The sequence below is a fragment of the Chiloscyllium plagiosum genome, chromosome 23 (genome assembly GCF_004010195.1).
Source record: "Chiloscyllium plagiosum isolate BGI_BamShark_2017 chromosome 23, ASM401019v2, whole genome shotgun sequence".
NCBI lineage: Eukaryota > Metazoa > Chordata > Chondrichthyes > Orectolobiformes > Hemiscylliidae > Chiloscyllium > Chiloscyllium plagiosum.
Genome location: NC_057732.1, coordinates 7,895,474 through 7,910,209, shown reverse-complemented (window position 1 = coordinate 7,910,209; position 14,736 = coordinate 7,895,474). Strand labels below are relative to the sequence as shown.

Genomic DNA, 14,736 nt, shown 5'->3' with positions numbered 1-14,736 from the left:
CAACATGACATCCTAACTCTTATACTCAAAGGCCTGAACAATGAAGGCAGGCATGCTAAATGCCTTCTTACACTCAACTGAAAATATCAACAATGTCTTAGTGTTAAGCAAGTATAGGGCAGAAAATGGAAGCTTGCAGTTAAAGTACAAGCCAGAAATGATTTAATCAAATGGAAGCACAGATACGTGGGAGGGGGTAAATAGTCTCTCTCTGGCCCTGTGGTCCCTGTGGGGACAGCCTCAATATCAAGGGAATCTTGCAATTTGGGAGAGAAATTGGAAAGCACATTTTCACACAAATGGCAGTGCAAATTCAGAACACTCTCCTCCAAAAGGCTACAGATACTGAGGTACATTTGGAGCTTTGAAGGCTGAGATTATTAGATTTGTACTGGGTGAGAGTGTCAAAGTATATGCAGCAAAGGCTCATGCATGAAGGATGAGCAGTAAGTACCAGGAAAGGGGCAGGCACTTGTCGAACTATGTCTTAAAAGAAGGGGACAGAAGAAACCTGGCGGGAACAATTAATTCCAAATACAGAAACAGTGCTCAGACATAATGTTAAGAGGAAAACAACATCTGTCAAAATAAGATAGTTCAAACAATCTGGACCAACTGGTATTCAGAACACTTAAAAACATTTTTGTTGGGGCAAGTTAGTATAAAAATTAAATGGAGCTCAAAATACCTTGATGTGGCATCGTGGTTCATTTCATATGCAGGCTCTCTGTAGTTTATACCAAAAACAAAAGTATAACCATAGTCAAGATTAGGCAGCATTGGAAAATACAATGACCATGTGAACAGTCCCCACTACTTATGGTACTTAACATTAAAAGATTGATCATTTATGGATTTAGGTCATAAATTCTGCAGCAGTTTCCTGTGCTTCAATTACATTTACAGAGTTTAAGATACACTTTCTCTCCCTCAGCTGTTGTATTCAATTGACAGAACTAAAACAGAAATAAGCAAACATCCAGATTCTGATAGCACACCATACAGCATTCAATAATGGCAACACGCACTACAATATCCAGCACTTCCACACCACTTTTTCATTGTTAACTCTACATAGTCATTCACCAATCCCCCTAACTCCATAAGAACTCATTCAATAGGAGTGCACAGTTACCCCTACTTGCAAGTCCTAGTATTACAGAATCCCTACAGTGCAGGTAGAGGACATTAAGCCCATCGGGTCTGCACAACCCTCTGAAAAGCAACCCATCCAGACTCTCACCCCCACCCTATCCTCACAACCCTGCATTTCCCATGGCTAAACCCAATCTGCACATCCCTGAACACTATGGGTAATTTAGCCTGGCCAAACCACCTAACTTGCACATCTTTGATCTGTCACCTGCACATGCTATTCACTTCAAGTCTATAGTGATGTGTTTTATTGAGCTTGTGTTACCATTGGTCAAAGATAGACCTTTTACATTTTGACCACACCTTTAACAAAGAAATAATATTGCAATGTACTTTACAGATAAGCGAGCCAAAAAGGCACACAGAGCAAATGGAGGAGACACGTAAGGTAGAAAGGCGGAAGATTAGGAGACAGGATTCCCAAACTTGGAATTTAGGTGGTTTAGAGCACAACTGCTGACAAGTAAGTTCGCATCAAAACGTCTTACTAACATTGAAGCGAATGGGAATCAAGGAGAAAGCAATCTGCTGGTTGAACATGCAGTCCTCACTGTCTCCTAGTCCACATACATAAGATGGTGGATGATGGTCATATTTGTTGGAGGTCCATCATCTCAACTAAGGAAATCACTGAAGATGCTCCTCAGAGTCGTATCCTATTCCCAATCATACTTGGCTCTTCATCAATGACCTTCCCTTTATTATAAGGTGGGATGTGGGGATGGTCACTAATAGTTGTACAGACCTCAGGTGCATTGACAGAATATATGGAAGCAGCTGATGCCTGTATGCAGCAAGACCTGGATAACTTCCAGGCTGACAAGTGGTAAGTAACATTCATGCCAAGCAATGACCATCCCCAACCAGAAAGAAACTAACCATTGCCCCTTTATCTCCAATGATATTACCATCACTGAATACCTGCATTAGAGGTTATTGTTGACCAAAGACTGACTGCATCAGCCAAAGAAATAGTGCTACCAGGGTCAGTCAGAGACTGGGACTTTTGAGGTGAGTAAATGACATTCTGTCTCCCCAAAACCTGTCCACTGTCTGCAATGGAAAAGAAAGAAGTGTGATGGAATACTTCCCCTCATGCCTGGGTGAGTGCAGCTCTACTGATATTCGGAAAGGTTGACACCATCCAGGACAAAGCAGTCTACTTGATCAGAAACCTATCATTACACTACATATTTGCTTCCTCCACCACCAGTGCACAGTGCCAGCAGTGCCAACGAGATGCACTGCCATAATTCACCAAAGCCTTCCAAATTTTTGCCACATAGAAGGCTAGGGGCATCAAAAGTGTGGAACATTGCCACTTGTAATTCTTTTCCAAGGTATACACCTTCCTGACTTGAAACTACATCACTGTTCCTTTGTTGTCACTGGTTCAACATTCTGCTATTCCCTTCATATTGCTACTATGGGAGGACCTGCATGAGGTGGGCTGCAGCAAATCAAGAAATCAGCTCACTGTCACCTTCTCAAGGGGAACAAGAAATGTGCAACAAACGCTGGTCTTGCCAGTAATGCCCATATCCTATGAAAGAATTGATGTGCCCACCATCTACAAGTCAAATGTATTATGGAATACTCTCCACTTCCATTGAAACTTGACAGCTAGGGAAAAAAGGAATGCACTTGAGAGGCACCCCATTCTTAGCCTTAAATGTTCACTAGCTCCACACCACCATCAGACGGTGGTAGTGTTGTGAAATATCTACAAAATACTCATCAAAGCTCCTTTAACAACATCTTTCAAACCAATAACCTCTATCACCTCGGATAGACAAGAGTGCCAGGAATAGCACCACTTTCAAATCTCCCTCCAAGCTACACCCCATCCTGACTTGGATATATATTGATATTCCTTCACTGCTGCAGGGTCAAAATTCTGGCACTGCTTTCCTAAAAGCACTGTGGGTGCACCTACAGCATCAGCACCTTGAAACAATTCAAGGAGGAATCCCACATCCCAAGAACAAATTTAAAATTATTATGCTACGAAAGAAAACGGGGATTCTGAGGAGGCAAGGATCAGCGAAATGGAGAGTATACCACACAGTGAGGGCCATCTGTCCACATTGTGTAACAAGGAGATAAAATGAGGTGATCTTCTTCATTGTTGCCAGCAGTTATTTTACTTACTTGCTCCAGTAAACTTTCCCAGAAACTTTCAACATTTCTCCGAGAGTAGCAAGGAGAAGTGAAGACTTTCCACATCCCACTTGACCGACAATCATTGTCAGCTGATCTGGAAAGAAATTATAATCAAGGAATCTTTCATCAATCCTGTATTGAATAATCAATCAACAAAATCTTTTTCAGAACTTTGCTTTAGGCAAAATGAGCAGTGTTGCAGAAACCTTAAAATAGCTTGCTTTTTAATAAGATTGAAAACAAGTCAATCGAAGAGATTGTGTAAATAAGGACTAAGTTTTGCTCAAAGTTCATAACATGGTCTTGATGTTATTAATCTATTCATATTCCCTTTCTTCTTCATGGTCATATTCTCAACTGCAAGTTTATTTATACAAAATTAAGGAGATGATTAGATTAGATTCCCTACAGTGTGGAAACAGGCCCTTCAGCCCAAAAGGTCCACACCGCTCCTCCAAAGAGTAGCCCACCCAGATCCATTTCCCTCTCACTAATGCACCTAACATTATAGGCAATTTAGAATGGCCAATTCACCTGACCTGCAAATCTTTGGACTGTGGGAGTAAACCAGAGCACACAAACCCATGGGGAGAATGTGCAAACTCCACACAGACAGGGATTGAACCTGGGTCCCTAGCACTGTGAAGCAGCAGTGCTAACCACTGACCCACCATCCTGACTCAAACATTATCATTTCACTTATTCTTAAGTAAAATGAGAGCTGCATAAAATAGAGAACAGACAACAAAGCATAAGAACTCCATTCTCTAGTATTTTGGAAAATGTGGTTTTCTTATCAAATTAAGTTTTGCATCAATTTAGATCTGAGTTCTGCCAGTGCTAACTTGTAGACATTAAACAGCAAACTTAGGTACTTCTTGAGTTGGGGATATCTTGTATCTTTCAGGATGATCTGCTAATTTCTTGTTCATCAAATCTGGAAAGGTCAAATGTTCTACGTCAATACAGTAACAGCTGGCATGGTAAAACATGTCTTGGTGCTTCTCAGCACAGTTATCAAACAACATTTGGCATTAAGGAGAAACAAGAGCTTATGAGCTTGGCTCAAGAAGGAGACATAAGGAACATCTCAAAGAAGGAGAGAACAGCAGATAATATTGCCTTCGATTAGCCCATATACAAGGTGAATTGGGAACTCACCAAAAGTTAGATGAGGAGAGCAGAGGGCGCAAGAAACAGCAAAAACTCATCAGCTTGTAACAAAATAATGCTGGGGTATAAATCCACTAAGTGGCAGGTTATTAACAAGTACTTTATAATGATGAGCTAAATGACGTACACACTTTATGCTTGAAAATCAGACACTGACATTAATACTCATCATCATTCCATTACCACTGATGATAATATTTTAATTAAACATCTGCCTATTTTGACTAAGAGCACTCTGCGTTAAACATAAAGCTTTAGTAAAAGATAGCTCGATGCACAAATCACAGAACAAGATTCCTCTCAACAACAGAGGTCAGTATATTTTACCTGTTGGAATTCTGATGCTGATGTTGGAAAGAGTTGCCATGCCACTACCCCAAGAAAAGGACCCATCAGTAACCTGCCATGTAAAAATAAAATTCTGAAGTGAGAAAGCATTTCATTCAAATTGGAATCAGCAAGTTATTTCTGAGCATTTTATTTCCAAATGGTTAGGAAATAAATGAAATCACTTTGCCTTTCCCCATCCTTCAAACTGAATATATGATTTTATGTTTAGTGTTAAATTTCATTTGGATTTGTCTACTCATTCCACCAATCCAATCACGGTCTCCTGTTACTATTCATCATTTTGTATTGCATTTCTGACATAATATGATCTGCATATTTTGAAATTATGTTCCGTTTACCAAGTCTAAAGCATGACTGTAATACAAATCAGAAATGATAGTGTCCTGAATAAAGACCCTTCAGCCCATCTTTAGTCTGAAAAACAACTGTTCACTATTTTCTGTCACATAACCAATTTTGCAACTGTGCTGCCAATGTCCTATTAATTCTATGGTCTTTAATTTTGCTAGTACGTCTATTGTGTAATACTTTGTCAAACATCTTTTGAAATGCTGTATACACCCAACAATCATACTACCTTCTTCAAGACTCGATCCAATTAGTTAAACATGCATTTCCCTTTATAAATCTGTGCTGACACTCTACTTTCAAAATGGCAATTATTTTCATCCATACTGTCATCTTGGAAAGTCTCCCCATCTTCATGTGAAGCCACCTGTTCTATAGATAACAGGTTTGTCCTTTCTCCCCATATTTTGGATCCTGCTATATTATTTACAATCCCGCATCAGCACGGTGGCTCAGTGGTTAGCACCGCTGCCTCACAGTGCTAGGGGCCTGGGTTCGATAGCAGGCTTGGGCATCTGTCTTTGTGGAGTTTACACATTCTCCCTGTATCTGTGTGGGTTTCCTCCCACAGTCCAAAGATTTGTAGGTTAGGGGAAATTGCCCATGCTGCCCAGGGATGTGTAGGCTAGGTGCATGAGTCAGGAGTAAATGTTGAGTAATGAGAAATGTGTTTGGGTGCGTTAGTTTTCGGAGGGTTGGTGTGGACTTGTTGGGCCTAATGGCCTGTTTCCACACTGTAGGGATTCTATGGATCCACTGACACTATCCCTCATATATTCAAGTCAGAGTGGAAGATTGTGACTAGAGTCCCTGCAGTTTCCACTCTTATGTGCCTCAGTAACCTGAGCTGTGCTCCATCTGACTTTTCTATTTTGAAGACAGTAAATCGTTTAGCATTTTCCTTTTACCTGTTTGCCCTATCCAATTACCCATTTTATATACACAGTTGGTAATGCGTGTTTCTTCAATGTGAATTTGCTTTAATGTAGTTGAAGAATTTAGACCGTTATTTGTATGACATGAATTCTCCTTACCTGTATTAGCTAAAATGTGGTTCCAGCCTCATTAGTTTAAATGGTGTAGCTATTGCACAATTATTTTAGAACATGAGATCGCACAAGACCAGAACTATCACATTATATCAGAACCAACTGTAATATCCAATCTCATCTTCGCTGTTAGGTTGCTAGCACCCTCTCTTCTTGTGGTGTCAAATGTGGTGAGTGGACGGACTGGGAAGGAGGCATGGAGTGGAATGGGAATGTTTGTTGGACTCAGGAAATGTGCGGGTGGTCAGCGGCTTCTGAACCCAGTCAGACCACGTGTGGAAGCCCCCTGTGCTGATCAACTGCAATGTAATGCTTAACTGTAATCTGTTAATCTGACTGTAATATTTATCCTTTTAACTTTCTTTCTTATTTTCTAACTTATACTATGAATCACTGGAAGGTAATGCAACTTTTCTTTCATTTCATTATTTTGTACCTAAGACGTGTAGCTGGATACTTTGTACCTAAGATGGTGCTGTGAGGGATGACATTGTAAAGTTTTCACTGCACCCCTGTGATACACGTTACAATAAACCTAATTCTAATTCTAAAATGCAAAGTACTTCATTTGTTGAGTCAGCCACTCCCTTCTCATCTCCAAAAAAACTCTCCCTTTATAATCTGTGATTAGCCCCACCCCTTGTTTTCAGACTCGTCTTTTAACTACTTATTTATATAAGAAAGATGTTTGAGTTTGCTATCAAGTGTTGATATTTCGCAAATTCTATTTTTGCATCGGTTATCTTTTTTTTTACAAAAGAACATTCTCTGCACTGGTCCATCTTCCTTATTTGTATTGAATACACCATATTAAAGACAGTAATTAAATGCTTGTTTAGTGCTACTTAAAGATCAATGATGAAGTTTTCAGGGCCTGGTGTCACCAAGGCTGATTACGGGAATGAAATGACATATTGGAAAATTACAAACAGACAAGATTGAGGAATCTGAAGTTAGTTCTGGGCTTGTGCTGTGTTAAGAGAGCTCAGTGAGGATGTTACTTAAGTCTTACAATTTATCCTGCTGCCTGGCATTACGAGAAGCAGAACAGTTTCTTTCGAAGATATATCTGAGTAATTTTGGAGGGGGGAAGGGAGGGTGGAATTGTGTGCGCTTGTTATTTTGTTGGCATATGTTTCTTTGTGTGAATGAAATCAGGTGTCATCCTTCATTCAGTTTAAGTGCCCTCTTTGGTGCCTACAGTGATGGCAAATATCTTGCCCAGCACAAATTGGCCATCCAGAATAAGGGTGGATAGTGCAAGCAGCAGGAACAATAAATGAAAAATAAGAGCTTTCTCATCAGAGAATTAAATCTGGGGACAAATGCATTAATCTTGGTATAGAATAGGCCTTTTAAAATAAGAGCCAGTTAATGTCCAATGGAATATTTTACTTTGTTTGAATTATAATTTTATTGAAGTGATTAAAGGCAGGAAATGAATACTCTTACACAATTTGACTTCCGTGCTGGCTGTGGGAAAAGGCCAGTTCTATCTCATTTTATGTGTCCTAAGTCACGTGTAAAGCACTGCTCTTTCTCTTTCGTTCCCATGCGCACAGAGAGACAGGGATTAGTCGCATGAGAACCACAGCTGTACAATAGGAAACAATTACAAGTCACTGACCTTGACTGACACATCTTCTATCTCCCTGGACCGAATGTACCTCCTCAGTGGCTGCTCAAAACCTTCCAGCTGGTCCTTCAGGGGCTGTCTCCTGTTGAAGGCCTTTGTGTGCTACATTATGAATAAAACATAGATAATTACATCAATGTAAAGCTCCTTGCGTACATTTGATTAGACTTCATCCCACCGTTGCAGCTTTGACTGTAATACTGGGCTCTTTTTGTCTCTAAAACAGAGAGGATTGCTGGAGGAACTCAGCAGGTCTGGCAGCATGTGGAGAGAGAAACCGTGATAGAGTTTTGAGTCCAGTATGACTTGTTCAGAACTGAAGAACAGTAAAGTCTGTTGCTCTCTCAACAGATACTGACAGAGCAGCTGAGTTTCTCCAGCATTCTCTGTATATGTTTGAGATTTCCAGTATCTGTGGCATTTTGATTTTATTATGCTGACTCCGTCCTGTTCTCTATTTACAACCAGGACAGGTTTACCCAAGCTTTGCCTTGCCTATGAAACCTGATTGACCTTGTATCCATTTGTCTGAATATTTTAGCTGCTAGTTCAACCCTGAGCACACTATATCTAACTTTTTTTTTTCTATCTCTTCATTTTACCCACCTTGGAACTTTAAAAGGGACCTAACAGGCAACATTTTGTTGCATAGGATGATGCGTGTTTGGAATGAGCTGCCAGAGGAAGCTGTGAAGGCTGGTACAATTATAACATTTAAGGGGCATCTGGATGGGTTTATGAATAGGAAGGTTTTAGAGGGAAATGGGCCAAGTGCTGGCAAATGTGACTAGATTAATCAGTTCCTCCCACTTCCTGCTACCTAGTTGTGCCTGCTTTTATTTCTGTCCTCTCAGATATTAACCCTTGAAACTTCACTGCAGCCCTATCGCCATCCTCCACCATTCCTGCATCTTCCAATGTTCCTGGGTCAGTAGGCTTCACTCCCTCCTATATAAAACCACCACCACTATCTGCGCCACCTTTGCTAAAGGCACCCATTCATATTAATAAACTGGAGTTGGCTCAGACGATATTTGCCAGGATGTTGCCAGGAATGGAGGATTTGAGTTATAATGAGAGGCTTGATAAGCTGAGACTTCATTCACCGAAGAGTAGAAGGTTGACGGGTGACCTTATAGAGGGTTATGAAATCATGAAGCCTATAGACAAGGTGAATAGCAGGTGTCTTTTCCCTAGGGTGGGAGATTTCAAGACTAGAGGGCACATTTTAAGCTGGGAGTAGATAAATTTTTTAAAAAAAGGCATATGGGGTGATTTTCTTTTAACACAGAGAGTGATTAGCATGTGGAATGAATTTCCTGAGGAAGTGGTGGATGTGGGTAGAGTTGCAATGTTCAAAAGACATTTGGATAAGCACATGAAAAAGAAATGTTTGAAAGGATATGGACCAAGTGTGGGCAGGTAGGATTAGTTTAGTTTTGGATTATCGTTGGCATGGATGAGTTGGATGAAAAGGTCTGTTTCTGTGCTGACTCTATGATTCTAAATAACAACTCAAATTCCCTTGGAGATAGTGAGGACAGCAGATGCTAGAAAGTCAGAGTCGAGAAAAGGTGTCGAGCTGGGAAAAGCACAGCAGGTCAAGCTGCATCGTAGAGGCATAGAGGTATACAGCACGGAAACAGACCCGTCAGTCCAACTCATCCATGCCAACCAGATATCCTAAATTAATCTAGAAACTTTTGCCAGCACTTGGCCCATATCCCTCTAAACCCTTCCTATTCATATACCTCTCCAGATGCCCTTTAAATGTTGTAATTGTACCAGCCTCCACCACTTCCTCTGGCAGCTCATTCCATACACGTAACAGCCTCTGTGTGAAAATGTTGCCCCTTCGGTCCCTTTTATACCTTTCCCCTCTCACCCTAAACCTGCGCCCTCTAGTTCTGGATTCCCCCACTCCAGGGAACAGACTTTGTCTATTTACCCTATCCACAGCCATTATGATTTTATAAACCTCTATAAGTCACCCTAAGCCTCCAACCTCTAGGGAAAACACCCCCAGCCTATTCAGCCTCTCCCTATAGCTCAAACTCTCCAACCCTGGCAACATGCTTGTAAATCTTGTCTGAATCCTTTCAAGTTTTCACAACATCCTTCCAATAGGAAGGAGACCAGAATTGCACACAATATTCCAACAGTGGCTTAACCAATGTCCTGTACAACCATAACATGACCTTCCAATTCCTATACTCAATGCTCTGACCAATAAAAGAAAGCATACTAAACATCTTCTTCACTATCCTATCTATCTGCATCTCCACTTTCAATGAACAATGAACCTGCATTCCAAGGTCTCTTTGTTCAGCAACACTCCCCAGGACCTTACTATTAAGTGTATAAATCCTGCTAGGATTTGCTTTCCCAAAATGCAGCAGCTCACATTTGCTTTCCCAAAATGCAGCAGGACCCAGCACCAATCCTTGTGGCGCTCCACGTGTCACAGGCCTCCAGTCTGAAAAACAACCCTCCATCACCACTCTCTGTCTTCTACCTTCGAGCCAGTTCTGTATCCAAATGGCTAGGTCTCCCTGTATTCCATGAGATCTAACCTTGCTAACCAGTCTTCCATGAGGAACCAAGTCGAATGCCCTACTGAAATCCATATAGATCACGTCCACCACTCTGCCCTCATCAATCCTCTTTGTTACTTCAAAAATCCCAATCAAATTAGTGAGAAAGGATTTCCTATGCACAAAGCCATGTTGACTATCCCTAATCAGTCCTTGCCTTTACAATTACATGTACATCCTTCCTGTCCCTCAGGATTTCCACAGGAAAGTCAATGTTTCAGATCAGGACTGATGAAGGGTCCCGATCTGAAAAGTCGATTCTGCTGCTCCGCTGATGCTGCTTGACCTGCTGTGCTTTTACCAGCTCCACACTTTATCCACTCAAATTCCCTTCCCAGTCTCTCATCATTCTCTCCCATGCAAACAGATTTTGCGAACCTCCTTGACTGATCTCAATTGGACACATGGATGCTGGCAGCCAATTAATAATCAACGTTCCTGACTGCAAACGCCCTCCAGAATATCCTTGTAAACAAGATCCTGACATTCATAACTTGATGGTGAAGGACTACAATGGAACCATCGCCTTGATGGAAACTTGGTTCAAGGATGGAAATTCCTCAACCCTCCTGCGAAACCCAATGGCGAAAACACTGCCAAGGCAGCTATAATTTATATTTCATTTCCATCTATCCCTTTAAGGTTTTGCCACCTGCTTTTCCTATTGAACATCCCACCTTGTTCACCCCTTTCATCCTGACTCATTCACTCAGACCCACTCAAGGTTCTTGCCAAATTCCTCACAACAGCATCTTCATTTCCCCTCAGACCCTGATGAGATACCTTTCAACTCAAGTGACTTCAATCATTTACCCTCCCCTTTTCTGGGTTGGCGCAGAAGAACTCGGAGCAGGTGTAGCTTACTCTGCCATTTGATAAATAATATGGTAATTATTGTGCAGGACGATGACATTCAGCCCATTGAGCTCATCTGTGGAGTGATTCAATCAGTCCCATTCTCCTCTATCTGCCCTTTGGAGCATAATATTAATTTCTTTAAATATTTATCTAATTTACTTTTGAAATCATTGTGTCCCCTCTATCAGGCAGGGGATCATGGTTAAGGTTAGGGTTAGGGATGAGGTCAGCCAGCTGGACTTCACAGTGCTGTTAATCTGGTCCAATCAGGGAACCCTGGCTGACAAGAAAGCATAAATGTCAGGGATACTGACTCCCTGAATGCTTGCCTCAGTGAGTGGCAATGCTATTGTCAAAGGCTACACATTTGCAAATGAAGGGTGATCCCTGATGGAATACCGGCCTCTGAGAAGTTATTTCACCAGTCCCATGTCAGGTATAAAGGTGATGAACTGAGAGCATGGATCAGTACTGAGCTATGATGTTGTGGCCATGATGCACACTTGGAAAACACAGGGGCAGGAATGGTTGTTGGATATTCCGGGTTTTAGACGTTTCAAAAGGAATAGGGAGGGAGGTAAAAGAGGTGGAGAAGTGACATTGCTAATCAGGTATAGTATCACAGCTGCAGAAAGGGAGGCAATCGAATAGGGATTGTCTACTGTTTCAGTATGGGTGGAAGTCAGAGACAGGAAAGGAACAGTCACTTTTTTGGGAGTTTTCTATTGACCGGTCAATAGCAACAGAGACATGGAGGAACAGATTTGGAGGCAGATTTTGGAAAGGTGCAGAAGTAGTGGGGTTGTTGTCATGGGTGACTTCATCTTCCCTAATATTGATTGGAACCTTTTTAGTGCAAATAGTGGATGGAGCAGATTTTGTCAGGTGTGTCCAAGAAGGACTCCTGACTCAATGTGTAGATAGGCTGACTGGAGGGGAGGCCATATTGGATTTGGTACTTGGCAACGAACCAAGAGCCGTGTCAGATTTCTCAGTAGGAAAGCATTTTGGTGATAGTGATCACAACTCCATGACCGTTACTATAGACATGGAGAGGGATAGGAGCAGACAGTATGGGAAAGTATTTAATTGGGAGAGGGGGAATTACAATGCTATTAGGCAGGAACTTTAGAGCGTAAATTGAGAACAGATATTCTCAGGGAAATGCACAACAGTAATGTGTAGGTTGTTTATGGAACTTGTTGGATAGGTTTGTCCCACTGAGTCCAGGAAGGGATGGTCAGGTGAAGGAATCTTGGATGACAAGAGATGTGGAACATTTAGTCAAGAGGAAGAAAGAAGTTTACTTAAGGTTGAGGAGGCAAGGATCAGGCAGGGCTCCAGAGGGTTACAAGGTAGCCAGGAAGGAACTGAAGAATGGACTTAGGAGAGCTGGAAGGGAGCATGAAAAAGCTTTAGCGAGTAGGCTTAATAAAAACCCCAAGGCATTCTACACTCATATCAGGAACAAGAAGATGGCCAGAGTGAGGGTAGGGCCGATCAGGGATATTGGAAGGAACTTGTGCCTGGAGTCGGAGGAGTTAGGGGAGGTCCTTAACAAACACTTTGCTTCAGTATTAATTAGTGAGAGGGACCTTGTCATTTGTGAGGACAGCATGAAACAAACTGATATCTCAGACAGGTTGACATTAAGAAGGAGGATGTGCTGGAATTTTTGAAATTCATGAGGGTACACAAGTCCCCTGGGCAAGATGGAATATATCCAAATTTTCTACAGGAAGTGAGTGCATCCTCACTCTCCACTAGAGTAGTACTGGATGATTGGAGGGTGGAAAATGTTATTCCCTTGTTCAAGAAGGGGAATAGGGATAATCCTGGAAATTACAGACCAGTCAGTCTTATGTCTGTGGTGGGGAAATTATTGGAGAGGATTCTGAGAGACAGGATTTATGGTCATTTGGAAAAGCATAGTTTGATACGAGATAGTCAGTATGGCTTTGTGAGGGGCAGGTTATGCCTCACAAAACCTTATTGAATTCTTTGAGGATACGACAAAATACATTGACAAAGGTAGAGCAGTGGATGTAGTGTATATGGATTTTAGCAAGGTGTTTCATAAGGTTCCCCATAGTAGGCTTATTCAGAAAGTAAGGAGGCATAGGATACAGGGAAATCTGGTTGTCTGGATACAGAACTGGCTGGCCCATAAAAGATAGAGGTTGGTACAGGTAGACGATCCTTTATCCAAAATCATCTGCATCAGCTGTTTTTCAGAATTTGCAATTTTTCAAATTTCAGAATAAGTGACAGTTTGATGATGATTTTTTTCAAAATCATATTGGAGGAGCAGACTTACTAACTAAAATAGCCCTTGAGATTGAATCCAGGCCTGCCAGTGCTGGGCCACGCCCCTCCACATCATACCTGAGTGACATGCATTGAGTGGGTGGCAATTTAGATTAACTTTGCATGCCAAACAACCTTGTTAATGAGAAAAAAGGTTCACAAGATAACCTTTCGGATTTTGGAACTTCAGATAAAGGATCCTCTACCTGTAGTAGATGGAAAGTATTCAGCCTGGAACTCCGTGACTAGTGGTATTCCGCAGGGATCTGTTCTGAGACCTCTGCTCTTTGTGATTTTTATAAATGACTAGGATAAGGTAGTGGAAGGGTGGGTTAGTAAGTTTGCTGATGACACAAAGTTTGGTGGACTTGTGGATCATGTGGAGGGCTGTTTGCAATGGAACATTGACAGGATGTAGAGCTGAGCTGAGAAGTAGCAGATGGAGTTCAACCTGGAAAAGTGTGAAGTCATTCACTTTGGAAGGTCGAATTTGAATGCAGATTTCAAGGTTAAAGGTAGGATTCTTGGCAATCTGGAGGAGCAGAGAGATCTTGGGGTCCGTGTCCATAGATCCCTCCAAGTTATCACCCAAATAGATAGGGTTGTTAAGAAGGCATATGGTGTGTTGGCTTTCATTAGCAGGGGTTATGCTGCAGTTCTATAAAGCCCTGGTGAGACCACACTTGGAATATTGTGTTCAGTTCTGGTCGCCTTATTATAGGAAGGATGTGGAAGCTTTAGAGAGGGTGCAGAGGAGATTTACTAGGATGCTGCCTGGACGGGAGGGCATGTCTTATGAAGAAAGGTTGAGGGAGCAAGAGCTTTTCTCATTGGAGCGAAGAAGGATGAGAGGCGATTTGATAAAAGTGTATAAGATGATGTGAGGCATGGATAGAGTGAATAATCAGGTCAGAGATATTTTCCCAGGGCGGAAATGGCTCTCAAGGGGGCATAATTTTAAGGTGATTGGAGGAGGTTTTAGGGGATATGTCAGAGGTGGGTTCTTCACACAGAGAGTGTGGGTGTGTGGAGTGCACTGCCAGCAGTGGTAGTAGTGTCAGATACATTAGGGACATTTTAAGTGACTCTTGGATAGGCACAT

The 14,736-nt window shown here is 41.7% G+C and overlaps 1 protein-coding gene across 5 annotated transcripts in view; it reads right to left on the bottom strand.

The window, feature by feature from the left end:
* The window catches only part of LOC122561588 (ATP-binding cassette sub-family C member 9-like), a 196,034-nt gene that overhangs the window by 74,839 nt on the left and 106,459 nt on the right, over nucleotides 1-14,736 (bottom strand). For all 5 annotated transcript variants that reach the window (XM_043713432.1, XM_043713427.1, XM_043713430.1 and 2 more), the window contains 4 exons: nucleotides 7,867-7,977; nucleotides 4,819-4,891; nucleotides 3,307-3,412; nucleotides 689-727 (listed from right to left, as the gene is read on the bottom strand). In XM_043713432.1, coding sequence (XP_043569367.1) covers nucleotides 689-727; nucleotides 3,307-3,412; nucleotides 4,819-4,891; nucleotides 7,867-7,977 — 329 coding nt within the window. The remainder of the gene's footprint in view (nucleotides 1-688; nucleotides 728-3,306; nucleotides 3,413-4,818; nucleotides 4,892-7,866; nucleotides 7,978-14,736) is intronic.